Below are 23,335 nucleotides of genomic sequence, written 5' to 3' on the forward strand. Positions count from 1 at the left end.
GGGTGCGGGTGCAGATGCGTGGAGATGGGTGTGATCGCCCTCCTGGGCTCTGGGCACTGAGGCTTCCCTCATGCCCGTGGTCCTCTGTGGTGTGTCCTCTCCTCGTTTTGTGAAGTGTTTTGTGGTGGTGTCTGTCTTCATAAATAAGTAAAATAAACCTAATGTGAAGCATAAGTTAAACTCTGCCATTTTCTCCTTTGTTATTTCGTAACTTTTTTTTCCAGCTGCTTTCATCTCAAATTCATCATGTGGACATTAGGAAAGCTTGTGTCTCATTTATGAGGCGATACCAGCATAAGTTTGACTCTGTAAGTACTGTGTGGGTTAGGCATCTTTGCACACCTAGTTAAGTAGTAATGGAGGGGGTGAGTGGTTTATCCCTAAATATACCCACATACATGTGTGCCCTGAAAACATGTCATGCTCTGCCAGGCTTGGTGCAGGTAAGAGAAGAGAATTGGCAGGGTGATCGCTTGCTTATCTTATTTGCGTTGCAATCACACAAGGTTTACTTGACTTTATATTTCTGAAGTTGCTGAAATCAAGCAAGTAACTAATATCCAAGTAACCAGCAGGGTGACAGTTATTTGTGTGGTATGTTCTCTGTGGAGCAATCATTGCAGAATTTAGTAAGGAAGTACGTAGGATTTTGGAGTAAGAAACCAGCATAAAAAGATGGTGAAAAACTGCAGAGTGTATTTGATCATTGCATAAAGTCACTTTTTGGGGGAGTTTCTTAATGTTTGATTGGCTTTGCATGTGGGGGTTTCTGTGGGTGCATGTGTAGCATGGTTTTGTGGGGTTTTTGGATGGTTTTCTGGTTTGGGGTTTTTTTTGTATGTTTTGGTTTTGTTGTTTGTTTGTTCTGCCCCCCCCCCATAATCACAGCTAAGTCCTTAGTGTAATCTAGGAGGAAGATAACTATTATCCAGACTCAAGTACTTAGTTTGTTGGGGTTTTTTAGCATCTCTTGATATTTCCACATTGGTACCCCAAATCTTTCCCATGCTCTAAGGCAGGGAACAGCTAAAGTCATACCCTCAGTCAGACCACAGCCCTTCAAAACCCCAAAATTATAGGAACTGGCAGACTAGTGCCTAACTGGGAGTTTATGCCCCCTGCCCTCCCACCTCCTATTCAACAGCTAATGACATATGGTATAGTGTTTAGATTTAACTTTGCTTTCCAACTGGCTCAGTTTTTATATTTCTTTTTTGTTTTGTTGAAAGTATGTGGAAGGATCATTTGAGAAATACCTTGAACGACTGGGAGATCCAAAGGTAAGGCTGTTTCAATACTTCTAAAGAGATTAAAATTTGAGAAGACTGAACAGGAAAGTAATTAGGTGATGGTTTAATATGTAGTGATTTGGGCTTGGGTTTTTTCAGATCGATCCTGATCTTGGGCTCTCATTTGCATAGGTAATACTGTGGATTTGTACTGATTATTCACATGTATAAACTATCAGTTTTAGTAGGGAATTTGTGTTGGTGCAAAGGAGCAATCTGTGGAGACTGAACAATAAAATCTGAGGCCTCTCATGAGCCTTATTCATAATTGCATTGTACCTCACATCAGATGTTTATCAGACTTTGCAATCCCTTGCTTCTTCCTTTATCCCCAGGTTCAAACACTGGAGTTCAACGTTTTTATTTCTTCAGGCTTTAATCAGTAAATATGGTGAATGCAGCAGTCTCTGAAACAAATGTAGTGTTTTAAATTTGAAAATGTATATTGAATGATGTATTTAAGATTTGCTGCCAGAAGTAATTCTATTTTACTCAGTTTGGTAATCGTGGCCAGCCCATGTTTCAGACTTTTTTTTTTCCCCCCTAGAAATCCTAATATATCAACTCCCAATGTATTGGTTGGCTGTTTTAGTAAACTGATGAGTTTGATTGGGTATTTTAATGCTACAGAGAGCTAGCATAGAGCTCTGTGTTGAAGACAGCTCTGCTATCTCATGTAATCTCCTAATCTTGCATAGGAAAGTGCTGGCCAGCTGGAAATGAGTGCTTTATCAGTGATGTACAAGTAAGTGTCTCCTCCTTAAATTTCACTTTGTTTAGAACTTGATGGTGTTTGGGTTCTAGTTTCGGTACCTTTGTTTGTTTCACACATTAGTATCTCAGATATGTTGAGTTGCATAAACTAACTTGTAAATGGGTGCCATCAGCATCTGTTCTCACAGTGTGAATTAAGGGTAGGTTTGGTTTCCAGTGATGTTTGCTTATCTTTTTGCTAATGTTAAAGTTAGAAGTCAAGTGTTTTCTTCTAGTGGCTGAAGGATAGAAAATGGGGGGGGGAAACAAGGAGCTGTGTGTAGTGAAAACACTGTGTGGTAGTTTCAAGAACACCTCCATGAGTTTTAGTCATGCTTATAAGATCCAGTAGTAAGGAGAACTTGCCCTCCTTGGTGCATAAACCCTGGTACTTATTTCAAAGGTAACATGGCCTGTGCAGGTGCTGCTGTCTTGCTAACAATGCTGCTATCCTGTAACAAGCCGTCTGACTCTCCAGTGGTAGAAGGAAGAACCCTCCCTTTGCAGGCTTGTTCAGTTCCTGTACTAAAGAAACAAGCTGAAGTTTTGTACAAGTTAATAGCTCCCAGTACTGAGGCTCTAATCCTTCTGCAGGATTACTAAATCACTTAGATTTAATTGTCTTGGTGTCTGAGCACCCTGCTATAAAGCATAAGTATTTGACCTAATCTGTGATTGAATATAATGGTCTTTCCCAGGTAACTTCCCCGCACTAAGATGGATGATGTTGGCTCATCTAGCCATTACTGCATTCATTTGTCAGTAAAAGTATTCTACTCGAGTTCTCTATAAACCAACAACGTATTCTCTAAACAGTTCCCTGCAACATTCTTCCAAACTAAAAGTGGGCTCTTTCAAGTCTTCTTTTTCCTCTGCTTACCTAGGCGAGACTTTATTCTGTACCGGTACCCTGGCAAGCCACCCACTTATGCTACAGAGAATGGCTTTGAAGACAAGGTGAGGAGTGAGACAGTTTCCTACTCCTGCCCCTGAATCCTGATTACCTCCATGTTCCTGCTTAGTTGTAAGAACTTGCCACTGGAATTGAGCTCTTGTAACTCCAGTGCTCTTGCATGCCTCTACCTGTTGTGGTTTAGGGCTCAGCTGGCCACTAAATCTGTGACAGGTGCTCTCTATTAACCCCTCTCCCCTCCCCAGAAGGAAAGAGAAAAGAGAATAAGGGAGAGAGACTTCACGGGTTGGAAAATAAAACTGTACAAATATATATATACAAAACCAGTATAAAATCCTCCCACCAATGACGATTATATCACCAGAAGCTCTGCAGAGCAGGGCACTGGAAAAGTCCCAGACCAAACTCAGCAACAGGTGGGAGCAGGATGCAGGAACACTTGAATTGGAATCAGAGGCAGATGAACTAGCAGGGTTCTGTTCGGACTTCAGCCATTGCAGGATTGAGATGGACGGAAGGGTCTGAGATGGAAGGGCTCCAAGATGGAAGAAGGGTCGAGACCCTCGTGATCCCTCAGCTTTATACCAAGTATGACGTATGTGGGATGGAATACCTGGTTAGTCAGTTTTGGGTCTGCTCCCACCCCTGTAGATGCAGACACTGCACCCATGGTGAGACAACTGACCTTCAGTTGTAGCAGCACATATTGGAAAACCATGCTGCTAGTTTTCGGCAAGTTCAGCCACTTAAGAGACTGAGCTGAAAAGTAAAATCACTAAATAGAAAATTAGTTCTATTTAGCTCAAAGCAGGACACTCAACAAAACCCCAAAGCTGACTTCAGCTCATGGAAAAAGCACAATACTTGTACAACAGTTAGTTCAGTTATAGCAGCTTTGCTTCCCATTTGAGGGATGGATTATGTGCTGTTCCCATGCCAATCTCTTTTTCTTACTCCAGCTCATTATTGGAAAGAAGTTTAATTTTGGCAGGAAGAGGTAACATTATAAATTCAAAATGCTTTTTATGTTTCAGATATATCTTTGGGTAAAAACACTTCCCAGTAGGAGTTTTACTGATCTGACAGAGTAGAATGAATTATCTGGGTTGAATTGAAGAGCAGAGCAAGATAGATTTGTCATATTGATGAAGAGAAGGTGTTCTCCCCCACCCCCAGTACTTCTCATCCCAAGGTGTGCAGTTTTACTTCCTGAAAAAGATACGATAATTTAGTTTGTTAGATTAATCCATTCTTATTACTTCTATGATGTACAAATTGAGCCCAGTTAAGTATGGGAACAGCTTATCTACAAGAGAATTACTGCTGGGGACAAAAAGAAGGAACATCAAGCAGATGTCTTCATTACCTTCCATCTGACCCCTCTTGGTTTTTTCTGCAGTCATGTAGATATGCCCACACAGTTAAGTGGATGGCTCAGGTGTCATGCCAGGGAAGTTGCTGCAGTATGGATTTCAGTATGGGCTATTATATTTGCCAGAGTGGCTAGTCTGCTCTGAAATCGGTGCTGCTGCAGCTGTTCTTCTTATTTGGTAGTATTACTGTCTTTGTTTACATGTCCTTCTTTCTTTTCCTGTGTAGTTTCCTGTGTAGCTTACTCTAATTCCAAAATGAGCTAACTTTCAAAATCAAGCAGTGTGGTCTAAATGTGTGTTTGTCCTCAAAGGTTTTACCACCAGAGCTCTCATTAAGTGTTGGCAGCTGTCTCTCACTAGCCTGCTTGTACAGGCAGCAGCTCTTTCTGGTGTTGCTCATTCTCACCATGAGATGAGAGCTTGTGTTGGCAGAAGACATAGTGCACACTGAATTAAGCACCCTGGCATCCTAGCTCCTGCTGGTTCACTGGGAAGCATCCTTGCTGCAGTGTGCTGACAGCTGCCTAAGGGCTTCTGCCAGTTGCAGTTGGCTGTGGCCATATGCCAAGATGGGGTTTGATGGTATATGTTCACTTGGTGTATCAATGCATATATTGCAGAAAGCATTCATCTTTTCAAAAGGCAGCATAATATCGCTTATTATTATGGCTTTGTTGAGTGCTAGAGAAGCAGATGCCTTTCTAGCCCCTCAGGTAAGGAAGGGTGAAGTGTTTTTTCGATACTTGGATATCGCAGGGGTACTCCATTCAGTGGCTTATATATTAAACTTAATGTTTAGTACAGCATGATGTACCAGTTGATAGTTTTTTACTGTATAATAGACAAACTTTGCAGACTTTACCTAGAATTAATTTTTAAGCTTTTTCATATTGAGAATATTTATAGTTTTCTTGATGAGTTGATGCTGACTGTAGAATTAAAGAATAACTTGAGCTAGGATATCAAATAGAGGTTTTGCATCATTCCAGCCTTAAAGTTTTGGGTTTTTTTAATTTTATTTTCACAGATTTTACTGTGCTGTTCCAGCAACGGTCATTATGACTCTGTATATACAAAACGATTCCAAGAAAATGCTGCTATTTGCCAGGGTAAACTTGAAATAATTTTCCTGTGGAAGAGAATTACTTGTTTTCATATGTTTATAGGCAGTGTTTGCTTTGGTTTTCGGGGGTGGGGAGGAGAGAGAGAGAATAATGAAAGTCTATATTAATATACAATAAATGAGCTATCTGTTAAGTGGGGTATTGGACCAAATGACTTTCAGAGGTCTCTTCTTCCAACTTGAGTTATTCACCCTGATGCTTTCCTTAATGGTATTTAATATAACTAGTGCCTTGTAGCAGTAGATAATATCTGAAGATATGCTTGCCTTGAAAATTGCAGCGGTTCTTATGGATCTGCTAATGTCTTAATTTGGTTTGAGCTTTGTGTTGATTTGTTCAGCTGTATTATATGAGATCCTGTACAAAGATGTGTTTGGCATGGATGAGGAAGAATTGAGATCTGCAGTTGAGGTGTTTCGAAGTGGATCCAAGAAGAACAGACACAGTGGCCCTTTAGGAAATGAGGATGCAAACTTTGACTGTCTTCATGAAAAAGTACCCAGAAATACATCAGAAAAGAGGTAGTATTTTGGGAAGGGGATGTGGTAAAAGTAGAGCAAAAAAATTTTGCTGCTAAGGGCAGCATTTCCAAATTTCTTTGAAAGTTCATGGGATATTAACTCTTTCCTATCTTGTGACACAAACACAAAGCTGAAGTATATTGTGGAAGAGAGTGTGCTGTCCTTGGAGCTGGGAAGCGTCACATCTGCTGCTGCTGGCTATGTTATAGCTGCACGTTACACTATAAAATGACAGCTTATTTATAAAATTATTCTTTGTCATCAGAATATGTTTTTTGGTGAGAAACTGTCATCACCCTTCTAAGCCCCTGTAACTCTGCAGGGGCAATGGTGTATTGAGAAAATGAGCTCTGCTTTATTGCTTGTCCTTTTTAAATGAAATTGTACCCCAAATAGACAACTAAATGGTGACGTTATTCAAGTCTGGATCACTGGGGATGAGGGGATAGACAGAATGTACCTGTAGAAACCCTCGTATCTTGTGGTGTTCAAGTCACTACAAAGATTTAAGGGATGCCTCTGACCATTACCTAACACTTGCTTGCAGGTGGTATTAGTCTGATAGGACTTAGAATGGGGTGTCTTGTACTTGACAGTGCAAGAGTTTAATCAGTCAGTGGGATCATCTGCATCCTTTCATAGTGCAAGCAGTAGCCATGGTTAGGGTTGGGTGTTTGAGCAAGTAAAGGTCATGTTCTTGAGACTAGGAAAAGGGTCATCCTGTACTGCGTTGCAACCTTGACTAGTGTTTAATGTAGAGTCTGCCACTGGATGGCACCATGGTGCTTTTTCAGATTGTATGCACAGTTGATTTTAATCCTGGCTAGAGATGGTATCTTTTGTAACCTTATTTTAGATTACTCAGAGTGGACAACTGGGAAGGCAATGATACTGACAATCTACAGGAAGATAAGTTCAAGCAAGGCATTGAAGAAGAAAAGGTTTGTCAGGGAAGAATTCCTTATGTCATGTTCCTGAGACTAGGAAAAGGGTCGTCCTGTACTGCGTCAACCTTGACTAGTGTTTAATGTAGAGTCTGCCACTGGATGGCACCATGGTGCTTTTTCAGATTGTATGCACAGTTGATTTTAATCCTGGCTAGAGATGGTATCTTTTGTAACCTTATTTTAGATTACTCAGAGTGGACAACTGGGAAGGCAATGATACTGACAATCTACAGGAAGATAAGTTCAAGCAAGGCATTGAAGAAGAAAAGGTTTGTCAGGGAAGAATTCCTTATAGTGGTTTATTTTATGTTGTTGTTCTATGATGTTACCCTTGTTAGCACTAAACCCTCTTTTCCACTTTTTAAAAATAGCTTTTTAGGAAGTGGGTGGCTTATTTATTCCATCTGCTTGTCTTTAGGTTTTGCCCTTGAGTTTCTATTAAATTGGATAAGCCTTTTTTCCTTCCTGAAAGTCTCTTGTTCTTCTCTAGCTAGTATTTTTTTCCCTCCGAAAATGGAGTTTGACAGATGTTTCCAGGTCTGCTGCTTGTTTTTTCCCAGAAATGGTTTAAATCGGCTCGTTTTTGTTTTGAACACAGTATAAATCACTTTAAAACAGTTCTAGAAACTCTGTAGATACCTGTTTTCAGATGTAATAACTGATATTCCCACTAACTTTTGAAGCCATGGCTTCATTGGTCTGGGTAGCTTCCTTTAATTTCTGGGTAAAGAATATGCCAAATGTTACTCTTGAGCCTGTTTCTAACCTTTCCAGAGTCTGTTTGCTAAGCTTCTGGATGCCTAAATGTGTCTTCACATTCTTGAGCTTTGATTTTTAGGCAAATACAGTGAAAATGAAAATTTTGGAAAATTGTATGTATCTTAAAATGGTAGATGGATGCTGGCAGGATAGAGACTATGCTGAACACATTAAATGAACTTTTTAGTGGTCCATTTCAAATCTGTTTTTAGCCTCTAGAAAATCCATCAAAGATGCCTGTTCCTTATAAAGTGCTGAAGTCTCTGGACCCTGAGATCTATCGAAATGTGGAGTTTGATGTTTGGCTGGACAGCAGAAAAGGTATCTTTAAAAAGGAAAAAACAACTCTTTCTGTACTGGGCTCAATGATAAAGTTATGAATGTAAGGCCTGTGTTACCTGTTTCTTCACAGCTGAAATGTGAAGGATACTGGTTAACCCAGCAGATACTTGTAGGCCGTACATTGTTATTAGTAGCTAGTTTTTTGGCTTCATTTCAAAGTACGAAATACACCACTTATGACACTGTATAATGGTAATAAGGTTGCTACAAATCTGACTTCTGCTACATATTGACTATAGTATAGGAAATAAGAGGACTCAAAGCACTTTGAGTACAGAACTCTGTATTGCCATTCTGTTGTATTGGAAATAATTTGAATCTGAGGGGATTTTTTTATTGCAGCAGTGTGCAAGGGCTTCTGCTTTTTAAAGCATGAATTTGGCTTCAGAGTTTTATAGTAATGAAGATCTCAAATTTAGCATTGAGATGTGTCAAATGAGATGAATTTCCTCTTGGCTCTCATTCTCCTGGGCTTGAATGTTCTAGAGAGATTTCATGGTCTTCATGGCTTGTGATAGGTTGCTGTGTTTTGGCATAGACTTATAGAATCATAGAATGTTTTGGATTGGAAGGAACCTTTAAAGGATATCTAGCCCAACCCACCATCAGTGAGCAGGGACATCTTTAACTGGATCAGGTTGCTCAGAGCCAATGATATGCTATGGCTGATCCATAAAGCAAGCAGTTACCTATGAAGATGAGTCTGACCCAAAGTGCTTTGCATACTGAAGAACTCCAGCATTTTACAACTGCTTAAGCAATAATGAGAGTAGTTAAAATTCTTGGAACATAGTAAGTAACTATCTACGTAGAGTACTGATGTGCAGAGAATCCAGGCAAGGAATGGAGAAAAACCTATTGAAGTCTAGCAGCAAGAAGACTTTAGGCAATGTTTAGTTTTCCTGGATAATGTCTCATTTTTGCCAAGTGCCGCTGGACAAGACAAAACACGTCCATTCTTAATACCAGAATTGATATTAAATTCAGTATTAACTATGTACCATCACAGAAGACATTGTAACGTTGAAGTAATAGTGCTACTTAGTGCATTATCTGGATATTATTGATCTGCTGTGACTTAGCCTGGTTACGGTCTGTTTATAAGAACATGTACACTTCGTCATTACTGTGGGGAATGTTCCAATATGCATAGGAAATACTTAACTCAGTTGGCCTATAATTTATAGTTGGATACTCTCATGAAGTACTTGTAGAATACATAAAGAAAGAACAGTAGTTTAAAGGCTTCTTCCTTTTTATTTATTTATTCATTTATTTTTAGAGCTTCAAAAAACTGACTACATGGTGTTTGCTGGGAGACAGTACTATTTAGGAGACAAGTGTCAGGTTAGTACTTAAAGGAGATTACTTAAAGGAGACTCAGTTATGATAAACTATTAAAACTGCTTTTAAATGGAGCATGGTAAGCTGTAAAATAATTTGACTTCATAGAATTTTCCAAGGCTTTTCTTATTCTCTTCCTTGTAGGTATTAATCTGACTTTCTTCTTAATTTAATTTCTCTCTAAAGTCTACCTTTAAACATTGAGTAGTGTGAAGGAAAAGCTGCTTGGAAATTCATTGTGAGCCAGTGATACACATTTTGAAATTGGAAGTTCCAGATGGAGAGCTCAAAATGCACAGGGTGTGCATTTGAGGTAGCTGTCTATCAGATTTTAAATGAGGATCAGCAACAAGTTCTGCTTCTCAACAGTAATGTAGCAAGTATTTTTTTCTAAAGTATAGAGGAAACAGCTAAAAAGGGAGTACCACCAGGAGATGCTGAAAGGAAGGTCAGCTTTCATTGTATTCCAATGTTGTATGTAGTGAGGGCTAATTTTTTTATGACTGTTTGAGGTAGTGCTGATTCACTCAATGACTTGTTTCTAGCTGAGCAGAGTTTTCCTTTCTAATCTCCTGTTTTATCTTCTGTTCTCAAGTGCTTAAATAGCAGTCTTCCTTGGTAAGTCTCTGCTTGACACAATGTATAAAAATGTTAGAAAGCGGGTATATTCTTACCTCTCAGTCACTCAGGACTGACTTGTTTTATTTATTTTTCTTCCCTTCCTCTCTTTATTTTGTCTGCTCTTTTGAAGAAGCATTTGAGAGTCCTGGGCCAACTCAGTAACATAGGAATCAGCTAAGACAGCCTTTGCTATTAGTGGTTTATAGACAGTATTCTGAATCCCTTGATACTGTTTGGCTTTTTCAGAGCTTCCCTTGATCTCTCTCCAGGTACATCTGGAGCCTGGAGGTAAGTATTACAATGCTCATATCCAAGAAGTCGGACAGGATGGCAACACGTTGACCGTATTCGTTGAAGAGCTGGCAGAAAAGTAAGTCTAGTGGTGACTTCACGTTTGAACTCTTTCTAGCTGAGTTTGTATATTCACAGATGCTTAAAATAGGATTGTTAAAGACACTTTGAAAAGAAAAGGTAACTTAGGCCTTTCAGTATAAAGTGGGGGTTTGCTTCCTTGTTGGCTGTCCCTCTGCAAATAAAATGTTGCAGAAATCTCTTTTCTTGGCTTTCTAATGACCAAAATCATTGTTGTAATGCTTTATGTGAAATCTTGCTGCTCTTTCTTCTCTGGAATGTGAAAGTAGTCTTTGTAGTTGGAGCTTAATTTATAGATAGCAAATTACCCTCTGCTGTTGGTTTCTCTGGAGTTCTTATGTTGTACCTAAACAACAAAATAATTGGCACCTCTGGTGAGTCTGATCACTTTGTCCACCTTGCTGTTTGAAGCATTCACCCTTCTCCAAACCTAGAATCCAGCTTGATGACACATTGCTAAAACTCTGTCAAATGCTTTCTGATGTGCCTCTGAGGGCATAGAAATACAAGAAAGGAAGAGTTGGCCCAGGAAGTCACTAGTGTTGAGACTGCATCCTAGCTTGTCTTTTAATAATCAAGTAACTATAATGTGTACTTGGTGTCGGAGAAACAGATTTATTTTTTTTAATTTCCCCATACTCCCTACACTGATGTTTGTGGGTTTTTCTGTTTTCTTCTAGTTTAGCATTGCTTCAGCTTACGTTATACAGTTATGCACAGTGTATCCTTGTGGCACTGCTCACATCAGTGTTCTTCATGTAGGCATACAGTTCCTTTGACGAACTTAAAACCAGTGACGCAAGTGGCACCTGTACTTGCTTGGAATGTGGTTCCCAGCCGAAGAGGAGGAACCTATCAGAAAATAACAGGTGAATACTTCTCGGGAATAGGTTTGTACAAGGTTTCTGCAAGGATTCCTTCCCGTGGGGTGAGGCAGGAGTGTGGGAGACACTCATGATAGTTTTAACAGTAGCAGTCTTTGCATATTGGAAGTGACTTAAATTCAGCCTGTGATACAAAACTTGGTCACTGCAGGGTTTTAATGTAAAGTGACCCTTCAGACAGAGGGATGAATTTGCCTTTGCAAAAGAGCAAATCCATTGAAAATAAGTAACAAAGTTGATATTGCTCAAAATCACTAAGAAGAAATTTGGCATTTGAGAACCATGTGTAAAGACTGGATCTGCAAACTAAAAAGCTTGGCTGACTTGGCCTTAGGAGAGATGCATAGATGGCCTAGGGCTTTCCCAGCCAATTAAATATTAAATTTACTTGTTTAACTTGGAGATTTATTTTTTTAATAAATGCACCCTTCATAAAAAGACTTTAATGTGGAGTACTTGCTTGATCAGTTCCTATGTGAGATGCTTGTATCCTGCTCATAATTTAGAGTGCCAGCTTCAAAATAAGGGTATGAAGCTTGCGTACTTAAAATGGACTTTTTCTGGGATGGGGCATTGGCTCACTCTCTTCTGTGTGTCCAAATAATGACTCTTATCAAATGATGAAGAGAACTTGACTCTCGAGTCAGTTGTTCTAAGGTGTAAACCTTTCTTTTCTGTCCTCAACTGAAACTGCAGAAATGGATATGAAAACACGGAAGAGAATGCTTAAGAAAGTTCGTGGAAAGGAAATCTTTATGACTGTGGCTTATAGCAGGGGTCAGCCGGTTCTTCCACCCCGGCTACAGCACAGTGTTCCTTCAGGGCGCTCTCCTCCAGGTCACTGCTCACAGGGTGGTGGAAACACGGCACCTTATGAACCCTGTCATCCTCAGAATCCTCCTCAGAGACATAACCGTGGATTTGGGATGCCGAGGTATGAAGCTTTGAAAAGTTGTCTGAAATCACCACTTGTTTTCTATTCATTCTTGCTGTAGACTGTTTAGTAGAGAGTTTATGCTGTTTAATAGGTAAAACTACAAATGAGTTCTATCTGAGAGGCACTTCCTGGTAATTGCACCTTTTACCCTTTAAACTTAGGGGATCTGCCCGATTTATAAACAGGCACAACATGGTTGGCCCTCAGATAGCATTCTACCCCAGTCCAGGAAAGAGAGGCTATCAGAACTATGACAATTTCTCCTGCAGGTCCTGGTAAGTGAATATAAACCTCTTTACAAAACACTGCTCTCAAAGAGCTGGGAACGATGGTGGGAGAGGGATGTGGAGGGCTGAGATGGCTGTTAGTGGCACAGTATGAAATGATGGGTTTACTGTGCCTCTCCAAAAAAAAGTTAAAACTGAGTAATGAAACCAAGGTGAAACTGCAGATGGTGGTAATTCTTAACCTCCTTTCTTGTTTTTGAAGCTCATACAGCCGTAGCCGCCGTCAGGTGCAGTGTGTGAATAAGGAATGTCAGTATGGGTTTGTACCAGGGAATGGAGAGGAGCCTCAAGCATCAGAAGAAACGTTAACTTTCTATGAAATTGAAGGAGAGGAAGATACTCCTTTTTCTACTTTACCAGCAAGTTATGAACAAGGGGTATGTTTAAAACTCAAAGAGAGGAGGTGGAGGGAGAAAGCTGTGCAAATGCCCAACACTTCTTTGTCTAAATATGTAGCGGCATCTTTTTTTTTCCTTTTCTTGGAATAAGCTTTAGCAGTGAATGTGTTTTTTGAGAAGAGAAGGCTGAAATAGGTTTAGATCCTGTAACACTTTCTTAAAACCTCAGTTTTTCTAAATGTTCTGCTTCATTCTCTCCCTACACTCACTGGCAATACTTGTTTTCTCTTTAGTGTATTTTCATAAAAATAGAATCATGTTTCTTCCTTCTATTGCAGTTTGAAAACAAAAAAAAATTCCTTCCTACTGTGGATGTCTGTCTAGCTCTAAATATTGTGGGAGAAAGCTTGTCACTTGTTTGCCACACTGTAACTTGTCTGTGTAACTAGATTCAGAAAGTGTGTAGTGATAGCCTGGATGGTTCCTATGAATTTATAGTTGTGATGTTTTGGGCTACCATGTTTTTCCTGAAACAGTTTCTTTTGCTACAGAAGCAGGAGGAAATTCTAAAGCTAAATTTCTCTTAAAACAGTCTTCTGTTGCATTGTAGATAAGATGGCACAGTATTCTTAAACTTAGAAGAAAGATTTATTTTAATTTGTAGTCTAAGCCTAGTACAAAGCTGCATATGCTACAGAAAATCAATAGGTATCTGAAAAGGAAAGCTGATTTTTCTTTAGAAAAACCCTGGTAGGTTTTAATTTCTTTTTATTGTGTTGAAGCAGTGAACTTAAAAAAAACATTAGACTTGTATTTAAATGAGAGAGAGGGAATCTGCTCAAGGCTGTTTTCAGCAGCAGCCATTTTTAAAAATTTGTCCTCATGTGCTAGATCTGTAATCTTTGCTGCAGTTTTCCTCCAAAAGTGTCAAGAAATAAGGACAGATTATCCTGCAATTTTTTTTCCCTGACTTGAAATCAATAGTTCACTAGCTTTATCTCCCAATTGCAAGACTATATACCTGCAGCTCCTAATTAATAGTTTTTCATGTTCATTCGGTGACTTTGTTATTGTCAATACCAAAGCCTTTTCTCTGTCTCTTCCTTGTCTTGTTTAGTAAAGAAATATAACATTTCCTGGGGAAAGATGCATCTTGCAGAAAACTCTGCCATCCTACTAGAGGCCTGGGGGGAGAATCTTCTGACTTGCCACCTCTGCTTCAACCTTGGAAATATTACAAGCCTCTCTGAGCATTTTCTTGATCTCATAGTCACCATGTCTTCTGAGGTGAATTTTGAGTGTCACCTTAGCCATCACAAAAGAGTGAATCAACTTCTTTTACTTGAGCATCTCAATGCTGTATTCCTGCTTCAGAGAACTCTGTATTTTAAATTGGGTTGCAGCTAAGGACTGACTTCAATGCAAAGACAAAGGGCATGTGAATGTTAAAGGAGTCCTGTGGGAAACCTTGATGGGTGCTGCTCTCTGAAAGAGTCAGGCTTGCGTGTGTGAGTCAAGCTAGTGGAGACAGTGATGTCTATGCCAGCAGCCACCTGTGGATTTTACTAATTGCGACTGAAGAACCTTTTTTTATTATGATTAGAGTATTTGGATGAACTGATCTGCTGTTGGTGTGGTGAGAATGTTCCAGGATGAGGAAAGCAGAAGTATATGTTTGGGGTAGAAGTCTTGGTGGCTGTGTGGGGTCTGCTTCTTCCTTTCCAGTTTTGTTGGAGCTTGACATGAAGCTGGCTAAATTCTAAGAGGGAGCAACTTGACTGTATTGCATAGGACAGTGATAGTTCTTCAAAAATAAACTACCTCAGGTGTACTAGGCAGAGCAAAAGGTAAAGGAAAGAAATATCGGCAAATACTTTGCTGCAATCAAGGTGCATAGGAACAGACATACAAATGGTAATTACAGTAAATTTTGGTTGCAGTGAGCTTGGTCCGGCAGCCTGTTTCTACTCTGTGTGTCTGTGTACATGTGCGTGTGTAGACCATGGAAAAGATTTAAACTGTTTCTAAAGGCACTTTCTGACTTTGTTTTTTAGAGCCAGGGTAGCCCTGCTCCCGTTGTCCATGGTCCAGCAGAATTTTGGATAACAAGGAGAGACCCAAACTCTGTTCCACTTAACAAGCAGACCCTGAATTCCTCAGAGGAGGAAGAAGAAACAAGTGAAAATGGTGAGTTCTTAAACAATTAGCAGATGAAGAGAAAAGACAAGTTTAGAAGAGTGTAAGATCATGCACATTGGTCAGGGTGATCCCAAGCGCAAATACAGACTGGGCAGAGAATGGATTTGAAAACAGCCCTGAAGAAGGAGACCTTGAGGGTGTTGGTTGATGGGAAGCTCAGCAGGACCTGGCAATGAGGGCTTGGAGCCCAGAAAGCCAACGGTATCCTAGGCTGCATCAAAGGAAGTGTGGCCAGCAGGGCAAGGGAGGTGATTCACCCCCTCTACTCTGCTCCTGTGAGACCCCACCTGCAGTACTGCATCTGGCTGTGTGGCCCCCCAATGTAAGGACATCAAGCTGTTGGAGCAAGTCCAGAAGTGGTCCATGAAGATGATCAGAGGGCTGGAGCACCTCTCCTATGAAGACAGGCTGAGAGAGTTGGGGTTGTTGAGCCTGGAGACTAGGGAGACCTTATAGCAGCCTGCTAGTATTGGAAGGGGCCTACAAGAAAGCTAGAGAGGGACTTTACAAGGGCATGGAGTCGATAGGATGAGGGGTAATGGCTTTAAACTGAAAGAGGGTAGATTCAGGTTAGATGCATGGAAGAAACGCTTTACTCTGAAAGTAGTAAGGCCCTGGCACAGGTTGCCCAGCAAAGTTGTGGATGCCCCATCCCTGGAGGAGTTAAAGGCCAGGTTGGATGGGTCTTTGAGCAGCCTGGGCTGGTGGGAGGTGTTCCTGCCCATGGGTGGGGGGGGTGGGGAGGTAGAGTAAGTTTGGTTCCTTCTAACCCAAACCATTCTGTTATGATCCTCAGCGTGCCTCTGATTGTTAAAGTAGGTTACTTACATCTCCTAATTATCTGTTTATTGTGAGCTTTTTAACATGCACGCGAGCGTGTTATTTTTCTTCATTGTCTATTATAAATGTGTCGCTTCTGTTTAAGTTTGCTACACTGTCACCCTTGTGATTGCATAGGTCTGTAGCAAGCCAAGTTGCTGCTTATAAATGCATGGTGTAGATTTGGTAATGGCAACCTGAATACTTGGTAGAATAACAAAATAAGGATACCTTGAGTGCTTCTTTACCTTTTCTGTGCGAAACAAGATGACACTGAAAGCAGCTCATTAATGGATGTACTGAAATGTAATTTTGGTAACTTCAGCTTTAAGCTTCTTGCTTTTTCCTGAATCAAAGCTTTGTGTTCTTTCCCTTGCAGGAAAATTTCGTGAGGAATATATCTATGCACCTCCAGGTAAGGAAAACTTCAGTCTTTACTGATAGACCACTTGGTGAATGACCTTTGTATAAGTTTCTGAAGGATTAGATTTAATGCTACATTTCTTGGCCTATGCCCTCCAGATCCCAACTGTGAAACTGCAGCAGTATATGGTTCAGAAGAACCTGCAGCAAACTTGGTAAGCTTTAGTCACTGTCTGCTCAGATGAGGAATCCTTGAAGCGTGTAGCACTCTGTTGAAACTGTCCTTGGATGCAGGCTTAACGTAGTAGGTCAGACTTTTGGAAGAAAGGAATGATGGTTTCATTTGTATATTCATTCCCCTCTTCCTCCCTAAATGGTGAAGCTTTTGTCTGAGTCTGCAAGTATAGTCTGAATTGTACTAAATATATTAATGATTTTCCACCTTTTTCTGCAAAGAGAAAGTGTGTATTTGAGTGCTGTTTACTTTTCTTTTTCTGCTCCAGACGGCACTTGCTTTTATCATACTACCCTCAAGTCCTATTCCAGTTAGTCTTATTCCTCCACTGTGAGACTGAAGAGATCTCACCTCTGATAGAACTGAATTTGGAATTTTTTTTTAAATCTGAAACTAAAGATTTAGTCACCTACTGGTCTACAGGGGGTGTAAAAGCCAGTCCTGTGCACGTCAGAATAAAACTGCTTTTACTCAAGTTATGAAAGCTCCTGTGTGTGCGTAGTCTATAAATAATGAAAAAAACAAACTAGGGATGTGTGGGGTGTGTGTGCCTTATGACTTATTTGCCTCTTAACTTGACCGTGCTTTGCTTTGGAATCCCTTCAGGAAGAAGGGCCAGTTTCTATGTCACCTCAGGATGGAGTGGCTTCCTATATCTATCCCCAGAAGGTAGTATCTGGTACTTTATTGTGGTAGTCCTGTGGAGAGGTGACAACTCCGCTTGGTTAGTGTCAGTTTGTGGGGTCTCCCTATGTTCCCCTTAGAGCATCTTGTAGCAAAGAATACAGTTCTCTATAAATATAAGCAAAACAGAAAAGTAAAAAGATACCATGCAGATATCTGCAACTCTAACTGGCATTTTCAAGCCAGTTTTTAGAGAACTTAGACAGTTAACTGCCTTTACAGCTATGACTTCAAAAATGCATTTATATGAGGTGAGAATTTCTGAAGTCTGTGATACTTCCATAGTCTTTGTCAAAGCCAATTGTAGAGGCAGTCTGCTGAATAATTTGACTCTTTTCCAGGTGATGGTGACCTCTGCAGCAATCTCAACCTCAGCAGGTGTTTATGCTGCTCCGGCCGCAGGCTTCTCAAATTCTGCTACTTCCACTCCAGCCAGTGTCACAACAGCAGTTCCCCCACAGACGGCAGTTCAACCGGTCATTGTATCTCCCCTTTCTATAGGGAGGCCAGGTAGAGTATGCATACTATGACTATGGGTGTGGATGTTTTAAGTTTTTGGTTATGTTTTCCCCTCTTCTCCCTCCCCGCCTCCCCCCCCCGCACTGCTTATCCAAGACAAAAGTGTTTTGGTTTGGTTTTGTTGGATGTTTTTGTGTGGTGGTTTTTGTTGTTTGTTTGTTAAACTATCACTTGCTCTGGCATAAAATGACTTAATAGCAGTTGTAACTTCACTGCTGAAGAGCGCAACTTCACTTCTTGCTTTCATGTTTTGAAGGGGACAGTTGCCTCTAAATTTGCACTGGAATTGGAGGTCTTCGTTTTGGGTTTTCCCCATCGCCACCTCCAGCCATCTATGCCAAGCGTTTCACTAGAACTTCCTTTTCAGAAAGCAGAATTCATGGCACCTCCCTTACCCACTGTTTCCTACAGTTAATTTTCCTCTTGAGCTGAGATACTGGTCCTGAGGCTTTGCTATCCTTTCCAGAAGAGTCACTGTCTGTGACAATTCAGGATACATGCAAATGTCAGATTCATTTTTGTGGCCCTTAGTGAACTCCTGTGCTTGGTTATTTCTGTGCAAGGAGATCAAATTTGTGATTTGTCATGTAGTGCACTTACCACCTGAAATGCTCTGTTTACTTGGCTCTTGTGAAATACCTGTTAAGAAAAAAGTGATTTTTTTTTCCCTTCTTAGAAAGAGGACTCTTCATGTCTGCTGTAACTTCATTTAGCATCCAAAAAACCCTCCACCTTCAGTTCTGCTCAATTCTGTCTCCCTCTTCATTTTTCTCCTTGGTTTGGTTTTTTCCACTCTGCCTGAGAATTTGCTAAGCCGTCTACTTACTGATGCTATTACAAATAACCTCCTGGTGTGTTAGAGGTGTAGGCCACTTAATATTTAGCAGTAGTCTGTCCAAAATATTGACTTGACATGTCTTGAACCCTCCCTTATTTTTGTGGCTTATTGTCCCACTTCTGATGCTTTAAAGTGATTAATCTGTTCCCTGTTGTTCTAGGGCAGACGGTTATGTAAGGAAAGTCTGGCCTGCTTTCTAGTATGGAGAAATGATTGAAAAAGACATTTATTCTTAACTGGAATATGAAGCTTGCGGATAGACATACGGTTAATGCTTGTGAGATTGGAACCCTCCCGTCTGGTTTTAAAGATTCTTCTGGACTTCTTTTAAAGTGATTACTAAAGAGAACGTTGTTAAAGCTTGTATTTAGGAGCACTGAGATGACAAAAGTCCATGCTTAATTTTATAACTTAACATCTTGCTTATTTAACATGCTGTTGCAAATTTGACTTGACTTTTGTTTCCTTCTAACTGTAGCAGTTTCTTCTTCAGTGCCATTCCCAATTTATTCAGCTCCTGTTCCTCCAGTCAGTGAGGTGGGAGAAGCTGGTGCCATTTTTCCACCTTACTCTTGTGATCCCAATGGCAGTGATCTGCCTCGAGGTAATGATGGTATTTTGTGCTTTTGCTGCTGCTGCTCTTCAGCATGCTTTTTTGACTCCATGGAAACTTAACAGAATACCTGTAGTGAGAAGAAATGGCTCTTGGCAGCTCACAGGGAGGGAGAAATAATAGTATGGATGGTTATGCTAAAAATTATTTAATTCCCAGTTTTGAATAGCAAGTTTATATCTGACTCAAATATGCGTTTACTGCAGCTTTAGACAGCATTCTAAAGAAATTAATACTGAGAGAGGGAGCCTGGCCTCTTATCATGTCAGTTCTTTGTAGAGTAATCATTTCTCCGGTAACTGACTTTAAAAAAAAAAAAATTAAAAATCTCTGTCTTTTGTGTTTTCCTGTATGACTCCAAGGTGTCATTCTGTGGTATCATAAACCAGGGATAAAATTATAGGGTCATCTTGTTCCTTGGGTCCATAGCCTTTTCATATACTGTCATCAATTATGACCGTGTTTACGGTACGTTTCAGCAATTAAGCAACAAGTGTGCAAACACCAACATAGTACCTACTAGCAGAGCAGCTCAGAAACAGCTGTCATCTTTATGAGCTTTATGTAGACTTCATTTTGAAAGTTGTAATCTTTAGGCAACTACCTCCTAAATTTTAAGAACATCTGTATACCATGAAAGGTTGCATCAGACAGCCAAGCTTGGTAAGCAGGTCAACAGGTGTATGCATATTTGATTTTTTTTGTAATTAATTTATCCCCTATTTTTTTCATGCTTATGGATTGCAAGGCCTAAATAGAGTCTGCAATTCACAGAGCTTAGTTTAATAACCCAAAGATCAAGCTGTTTGCTGCCCTTATCACAAGCTAAGTGCCTCTAGCTACAGGAGTAACAGTACTGCTTGCAATGTAACTTGGTTTTCTCTAGGTGGGGCATGCTGCGAGGCCCAAGTGTGCCACTGTTGTATCACTGCACACATATCAAGAGACAGATAAAACTATTCTGTGATGCAATGTCTTGTCTTAGCTGATAAGGATTGTTGGCTGTGTGCTTTTGGACATCTGTAGAAAATGCTCTGCTCTCTGCCTGTCTCCTTGTTCAGTCTTTAGATGGTGCACTGGCTCAAGATACACTAAGGGTTAAACTTAGAAGGGCTGCAAAATAAAACATGGCTATTTGGTGTCCTTGTCCTCTTGATAGCAAGATTCAGCTTGTTCTAATGTGTAGTGCTCAGACTGGAGCAGAAATACTCTGGATATGAGTTGGAGTTCATCTACGGCTACCTGTGTTGTCTCTGTCATGTACAACAGCATCTGCAGGAAGCATGGTGTGGGAAGCTATTTTTTGGCAGTAGTGAGTCCAAGCTAGAGATAAGCTGTAGCCTACTCTGAAAAGCAGTAGTGCAAAACTGACTGGCTGTTTTTGTTGTTCAAGTAGTGAATGTATCTCTGCAAATTGCTTGAAGTACGTAGGCTTTTTAAATATCCTTCCCATATACTGGGTATGTGGAAAATGCTGGCTTCTAACAGCTGTCTATAGGTAAAGCAGACTACATGGGTTTTATCAGACTTAGTACTTCTAGTTCAAGTTCCTGAATCTCCCATGCTACCTGTTGCTGTAGATAATAGCTCTTCATTCAGGGGTGAGTGAGGTAAGGAACTGGCTATATATATATGTAGGGTTTGTGAAGTGCAAGTGTTCCTTTTTGCACTGTTTTGAAAAGTGTAGTTTCCCTGTAACTGCCTGACTTGATTTCTGCCCCTCTCTTCCCCCCCAAAAAACCAACCAAAAACTCCAAAAAAACCAACGCATGCTTGTAACTGACTGTGTTTCAAGTATATTGGCAGTTGGAGCTTTTATTGCATCAGAATGTAAAGCTGTTGGCTGGTATCCCTCTAGATGATAGTACACACACATCAGGGTTAACGGTTTCAGCTTTAGTTGTATGTACTTAACTGAGGCTTTCAGCACTCAGGAGAATTGGGTGTTAAGTGTACAGACAAGAATCTGGAGGGGATGTGGATTAATAACCTCTTCAAACCCTGCCTGTAGCTCTTCAGCTAAGTCACTCCACATAATATTGGCCATGTCCCTCTTGGCATAGACTCTAGAATTTTTTTTAAAGGATTTTTAAGGTTGGTAGTTAATAAGGAATTGCATATAACGTTTATGTTGTCATGCTGCTGTAGTATAATCTATATGGCCTTTAAGTTAAGAAATCCAGAAGCTTTGGAGTAGTGCAGAGTAAAGTATATGGGTGTACTTGACCTAGAGTTCTGTGCACTTTGCTAAAGATACTTCTAGACCTGGTGTAGATTGGGAGTGTGACTTGTCAACAGACTAAAGTCCAGGGCTTGGGAGGAAAACCTGCCATGTGCCTTAGTATTACTTGGTACATCTGTGTGTGTTCCAATTTTCAGAGTCTGTTGGATCTTTTTTTTATTGGAGCTTAGGGCTCGCGAAACACGTTTATTAATGTGGTGACCTTAGGTGTCCTCCTCTTGCCTTCTCCCTTGTATTTGAAGGAGTTGTTGATAAAAGACCACTTCATATTACTGTGTTCCAAAGACTGTGGTAGTGGTCAAAATTGACCAGAACTTCCCATCAGCACAGTAAAAATTCTATCATTTTTATCCTGATGCATAGTAACATGAGATTTTTTTTTCTTTTATCAGTAGTCAGCATGGCCTTTATATTTTCATGTGAAGGTGGTTTACTTTCTTTTGGCTTAGCGATTGCTTCATAAGGTAGTTATGTTTTGCTGAAGGTTGATTTGATTGCTAGACATCTAAAAGAGGAATATAAACAAAAACTGGTCTCCTTCTGTACTGGCTGTAATGTTCCAGCATTCCACAGACGTCAGTATTTCCGGTATCAGTTTGTCACTTCAGTCTCCCAGCTCTTCCTTTGTACTATTATCGCTGCTACAAAGCAGCTGTTTTATTCAGCTCTCATGCTTGTTTTGCATAGATTTACATATATAATTAAAGATCAAAATAACTAAAAAAAAAAAAAAACCAAAACAAAAAACAACCCAGACTTGCTCCAAATGTAGATGTGGTTTCAGCAAGATGCCGAAAAGTTGGCATATATGAGAGCATTTGGGATATTTTTAATGTTTTACTGACTGGTCAATGTCACAGGCAAATCACCAGCACTTTCAGGAGTGTGCTTACAGCTGTTAGATGACGGAAAGATCTGTGTGCACGTCTTAAAATAACTGCGTGAATTGTTGCCCTGATCAAATATGCTGAACAGTAAAAGAGCTGAGGTGTTGCTAAGCTGAAACCCTTAGTGGCTTGCTCCTTTTGAGTTGTCTCCCTGTTTTCCCTTTCAGCTTCCAGCACAATTTAACTGAGGGGCTCATAATCAAATTCTTATTGATAAAATACTTTTTCCTCTAAAAACTCAGCCTTAATAGGAAGACAGAATTACTGAAATACTCATTCCTTAGATAGTGGAGATGTGTAATGACACTGACAACTATCACTTGAGCAATCAAGATGAATAGATTAAAAATAAAGCTAATGTAATTGACGAAGTTTGATAATAAGTCGGTTGGACAAATGCTCTACTATTGCATGAATATCTAACTGGATGAACTTAAAAATAAACTGATTTTAACAACTATTTATACTAAAGATATATTATTTGTACTTGAATCTTTAAAGAAAAAGTAGTGCTAAAATAGTCTTGTTCATTAAGTAAGGGTAACTTGAAATATGATGCTCTTAATGTAAGTTTAAGTTTCTTTTGCGTCTCAGTTTATCTGCTTTTTAATGGCATATCCTTTAATTTCAGATACAAAGGTCCTGAGGTATTATTTTAATCTGGGATTGCAAGTAAGTGCTTTTAAAATGAGTGTAGTAAATTACCTCTAAAAACTGCTGTTTTTCTTGACACATGTACTGATGTATTTAAGACTTCCAAGTGTGCTAAATGTGCATCCTGTGCACTTGATTATTAATACTTACAGGTTTGCTTGGTGGAGATTTAAGTATAGATCAGGAAGTGAAGCTCTAACTCAAACTGTGAAGCACGCTATTATGTATGTTTAGTTTTTTACTTTGGGTTGCAGTGGAGGTTTCTTGGTTTTGTTTTTGTGGAGGCTAGTGGATAAACACTCTTCTTTCTGTGAAGGGAAGAAAGCTGTGCCATTCTTAAAAAAATTTTGTGTACTTAAACAACATATCAAAGACCATTTAGAGGTGTGTGGTTTGAGCCTTTTAGGACTTGTGCGGCTGTGTTGAGACTGGTTCAGAATCATCTTTTAAACTGAAGGTTTGAAAGTAGTATTGATTT

The 23,335-nt window shown here is 39.9% G+C and overlaps 1 protein-coding gene across 1 annotated transcript in view; it reads left to right on the forward strand.

The window, feature by feature from the left end:
* Window positions 1-18,638, forward strand: part of LOC104545737 (putative bifunctional UDP-N-acetylglucosamine transferase and deubiquitinase ALG13) — an 18,951-nt gene extending 313 nt beyond the window's left edge. The window contains exons 2-20 of the mRNA XM_010190944.1: window positions 225-308; window positions 1,230-1,280; window positions 1,988-2,034; window positions 2,927-2,999; window positions 5,356-5,437; window positions 5,793-5,973; window positions 6,839-6,914; window positions 7,892-8,000; window positions 9,304-9,368; window positions 10,256-10,356; window positions 11,121-11,248; window positions 11,939-12,176; window positions 12,341-12,454; window positions 12,669-12,843; window positions 14,859-14,991; window positions 16,202-16,237; window positions 16,345-16,400; window positions 17,446-17,614; window positions 18,622-18,638. Coding sequence (XP_010189246.1) covers window positions 225-308; window positions 1,230-1,280; window positions 1,988-2,034; window positions 2,927-2,999; window positions 5,356-5,437; window positions 5,793-5,973; window positions 6,839-6,914; window positions 7,892-8,000; window positions 9,304-9,368; window positions 10,256-10,356; window positions 11,121-11,248; window positions 11,939-12,176; window positions 12,341-12,454; window positions 12,669-12,843; window positions 14,859-14,991; window positions 16,202-16,237; window positions 16,345-16,400; window positions 17,446-17,614; window positions 18,622-18,638 — 1,935 coding nt within the window. The remainder of the gene's footprint in view (window positions 1-224; window positions 309-1,229; window positions 1,281-1,987; window positions 2,035-2,926; window positions 3,000-5,355; window positions 5,438-5,792; window positions 5,974-6,838; window positions 6,915-7,891; window positions 8,001-9,303; window positions 9,369-10,255; window positions 10,357-11,120; window positions 11,249-11,938; window positions 12,177-12,340; window positions 12,455-12,668; window positions 12,844-14,858; window positions 14,992-16,201; window positions 16,238-16,344; window positions 16,401-17,445; window positions 17,615-18,621) is intronic.
* Window positions 18,639-23,335: the final 4,697 nt, after the last annotated feature.

The sequence above is a fragment of the Mesitornis unicolor genome, unplaced genomic scaffold (genome assembly GCF_000695765.1).
Source record: "Mesitornis unicolor isolate BGI_N332 unplaced genomic scaffold, ASM69576v1 scaffold19208, whole genome shotgun sequence".
Classification (NCBI taxonomy): domain Eukaryota; kingdom Metazoa; phylum Chordata; class Aves; order Mesitornithiformes; family Mesitornithidae; genus Mesitornis; species Mesitornis unicolor.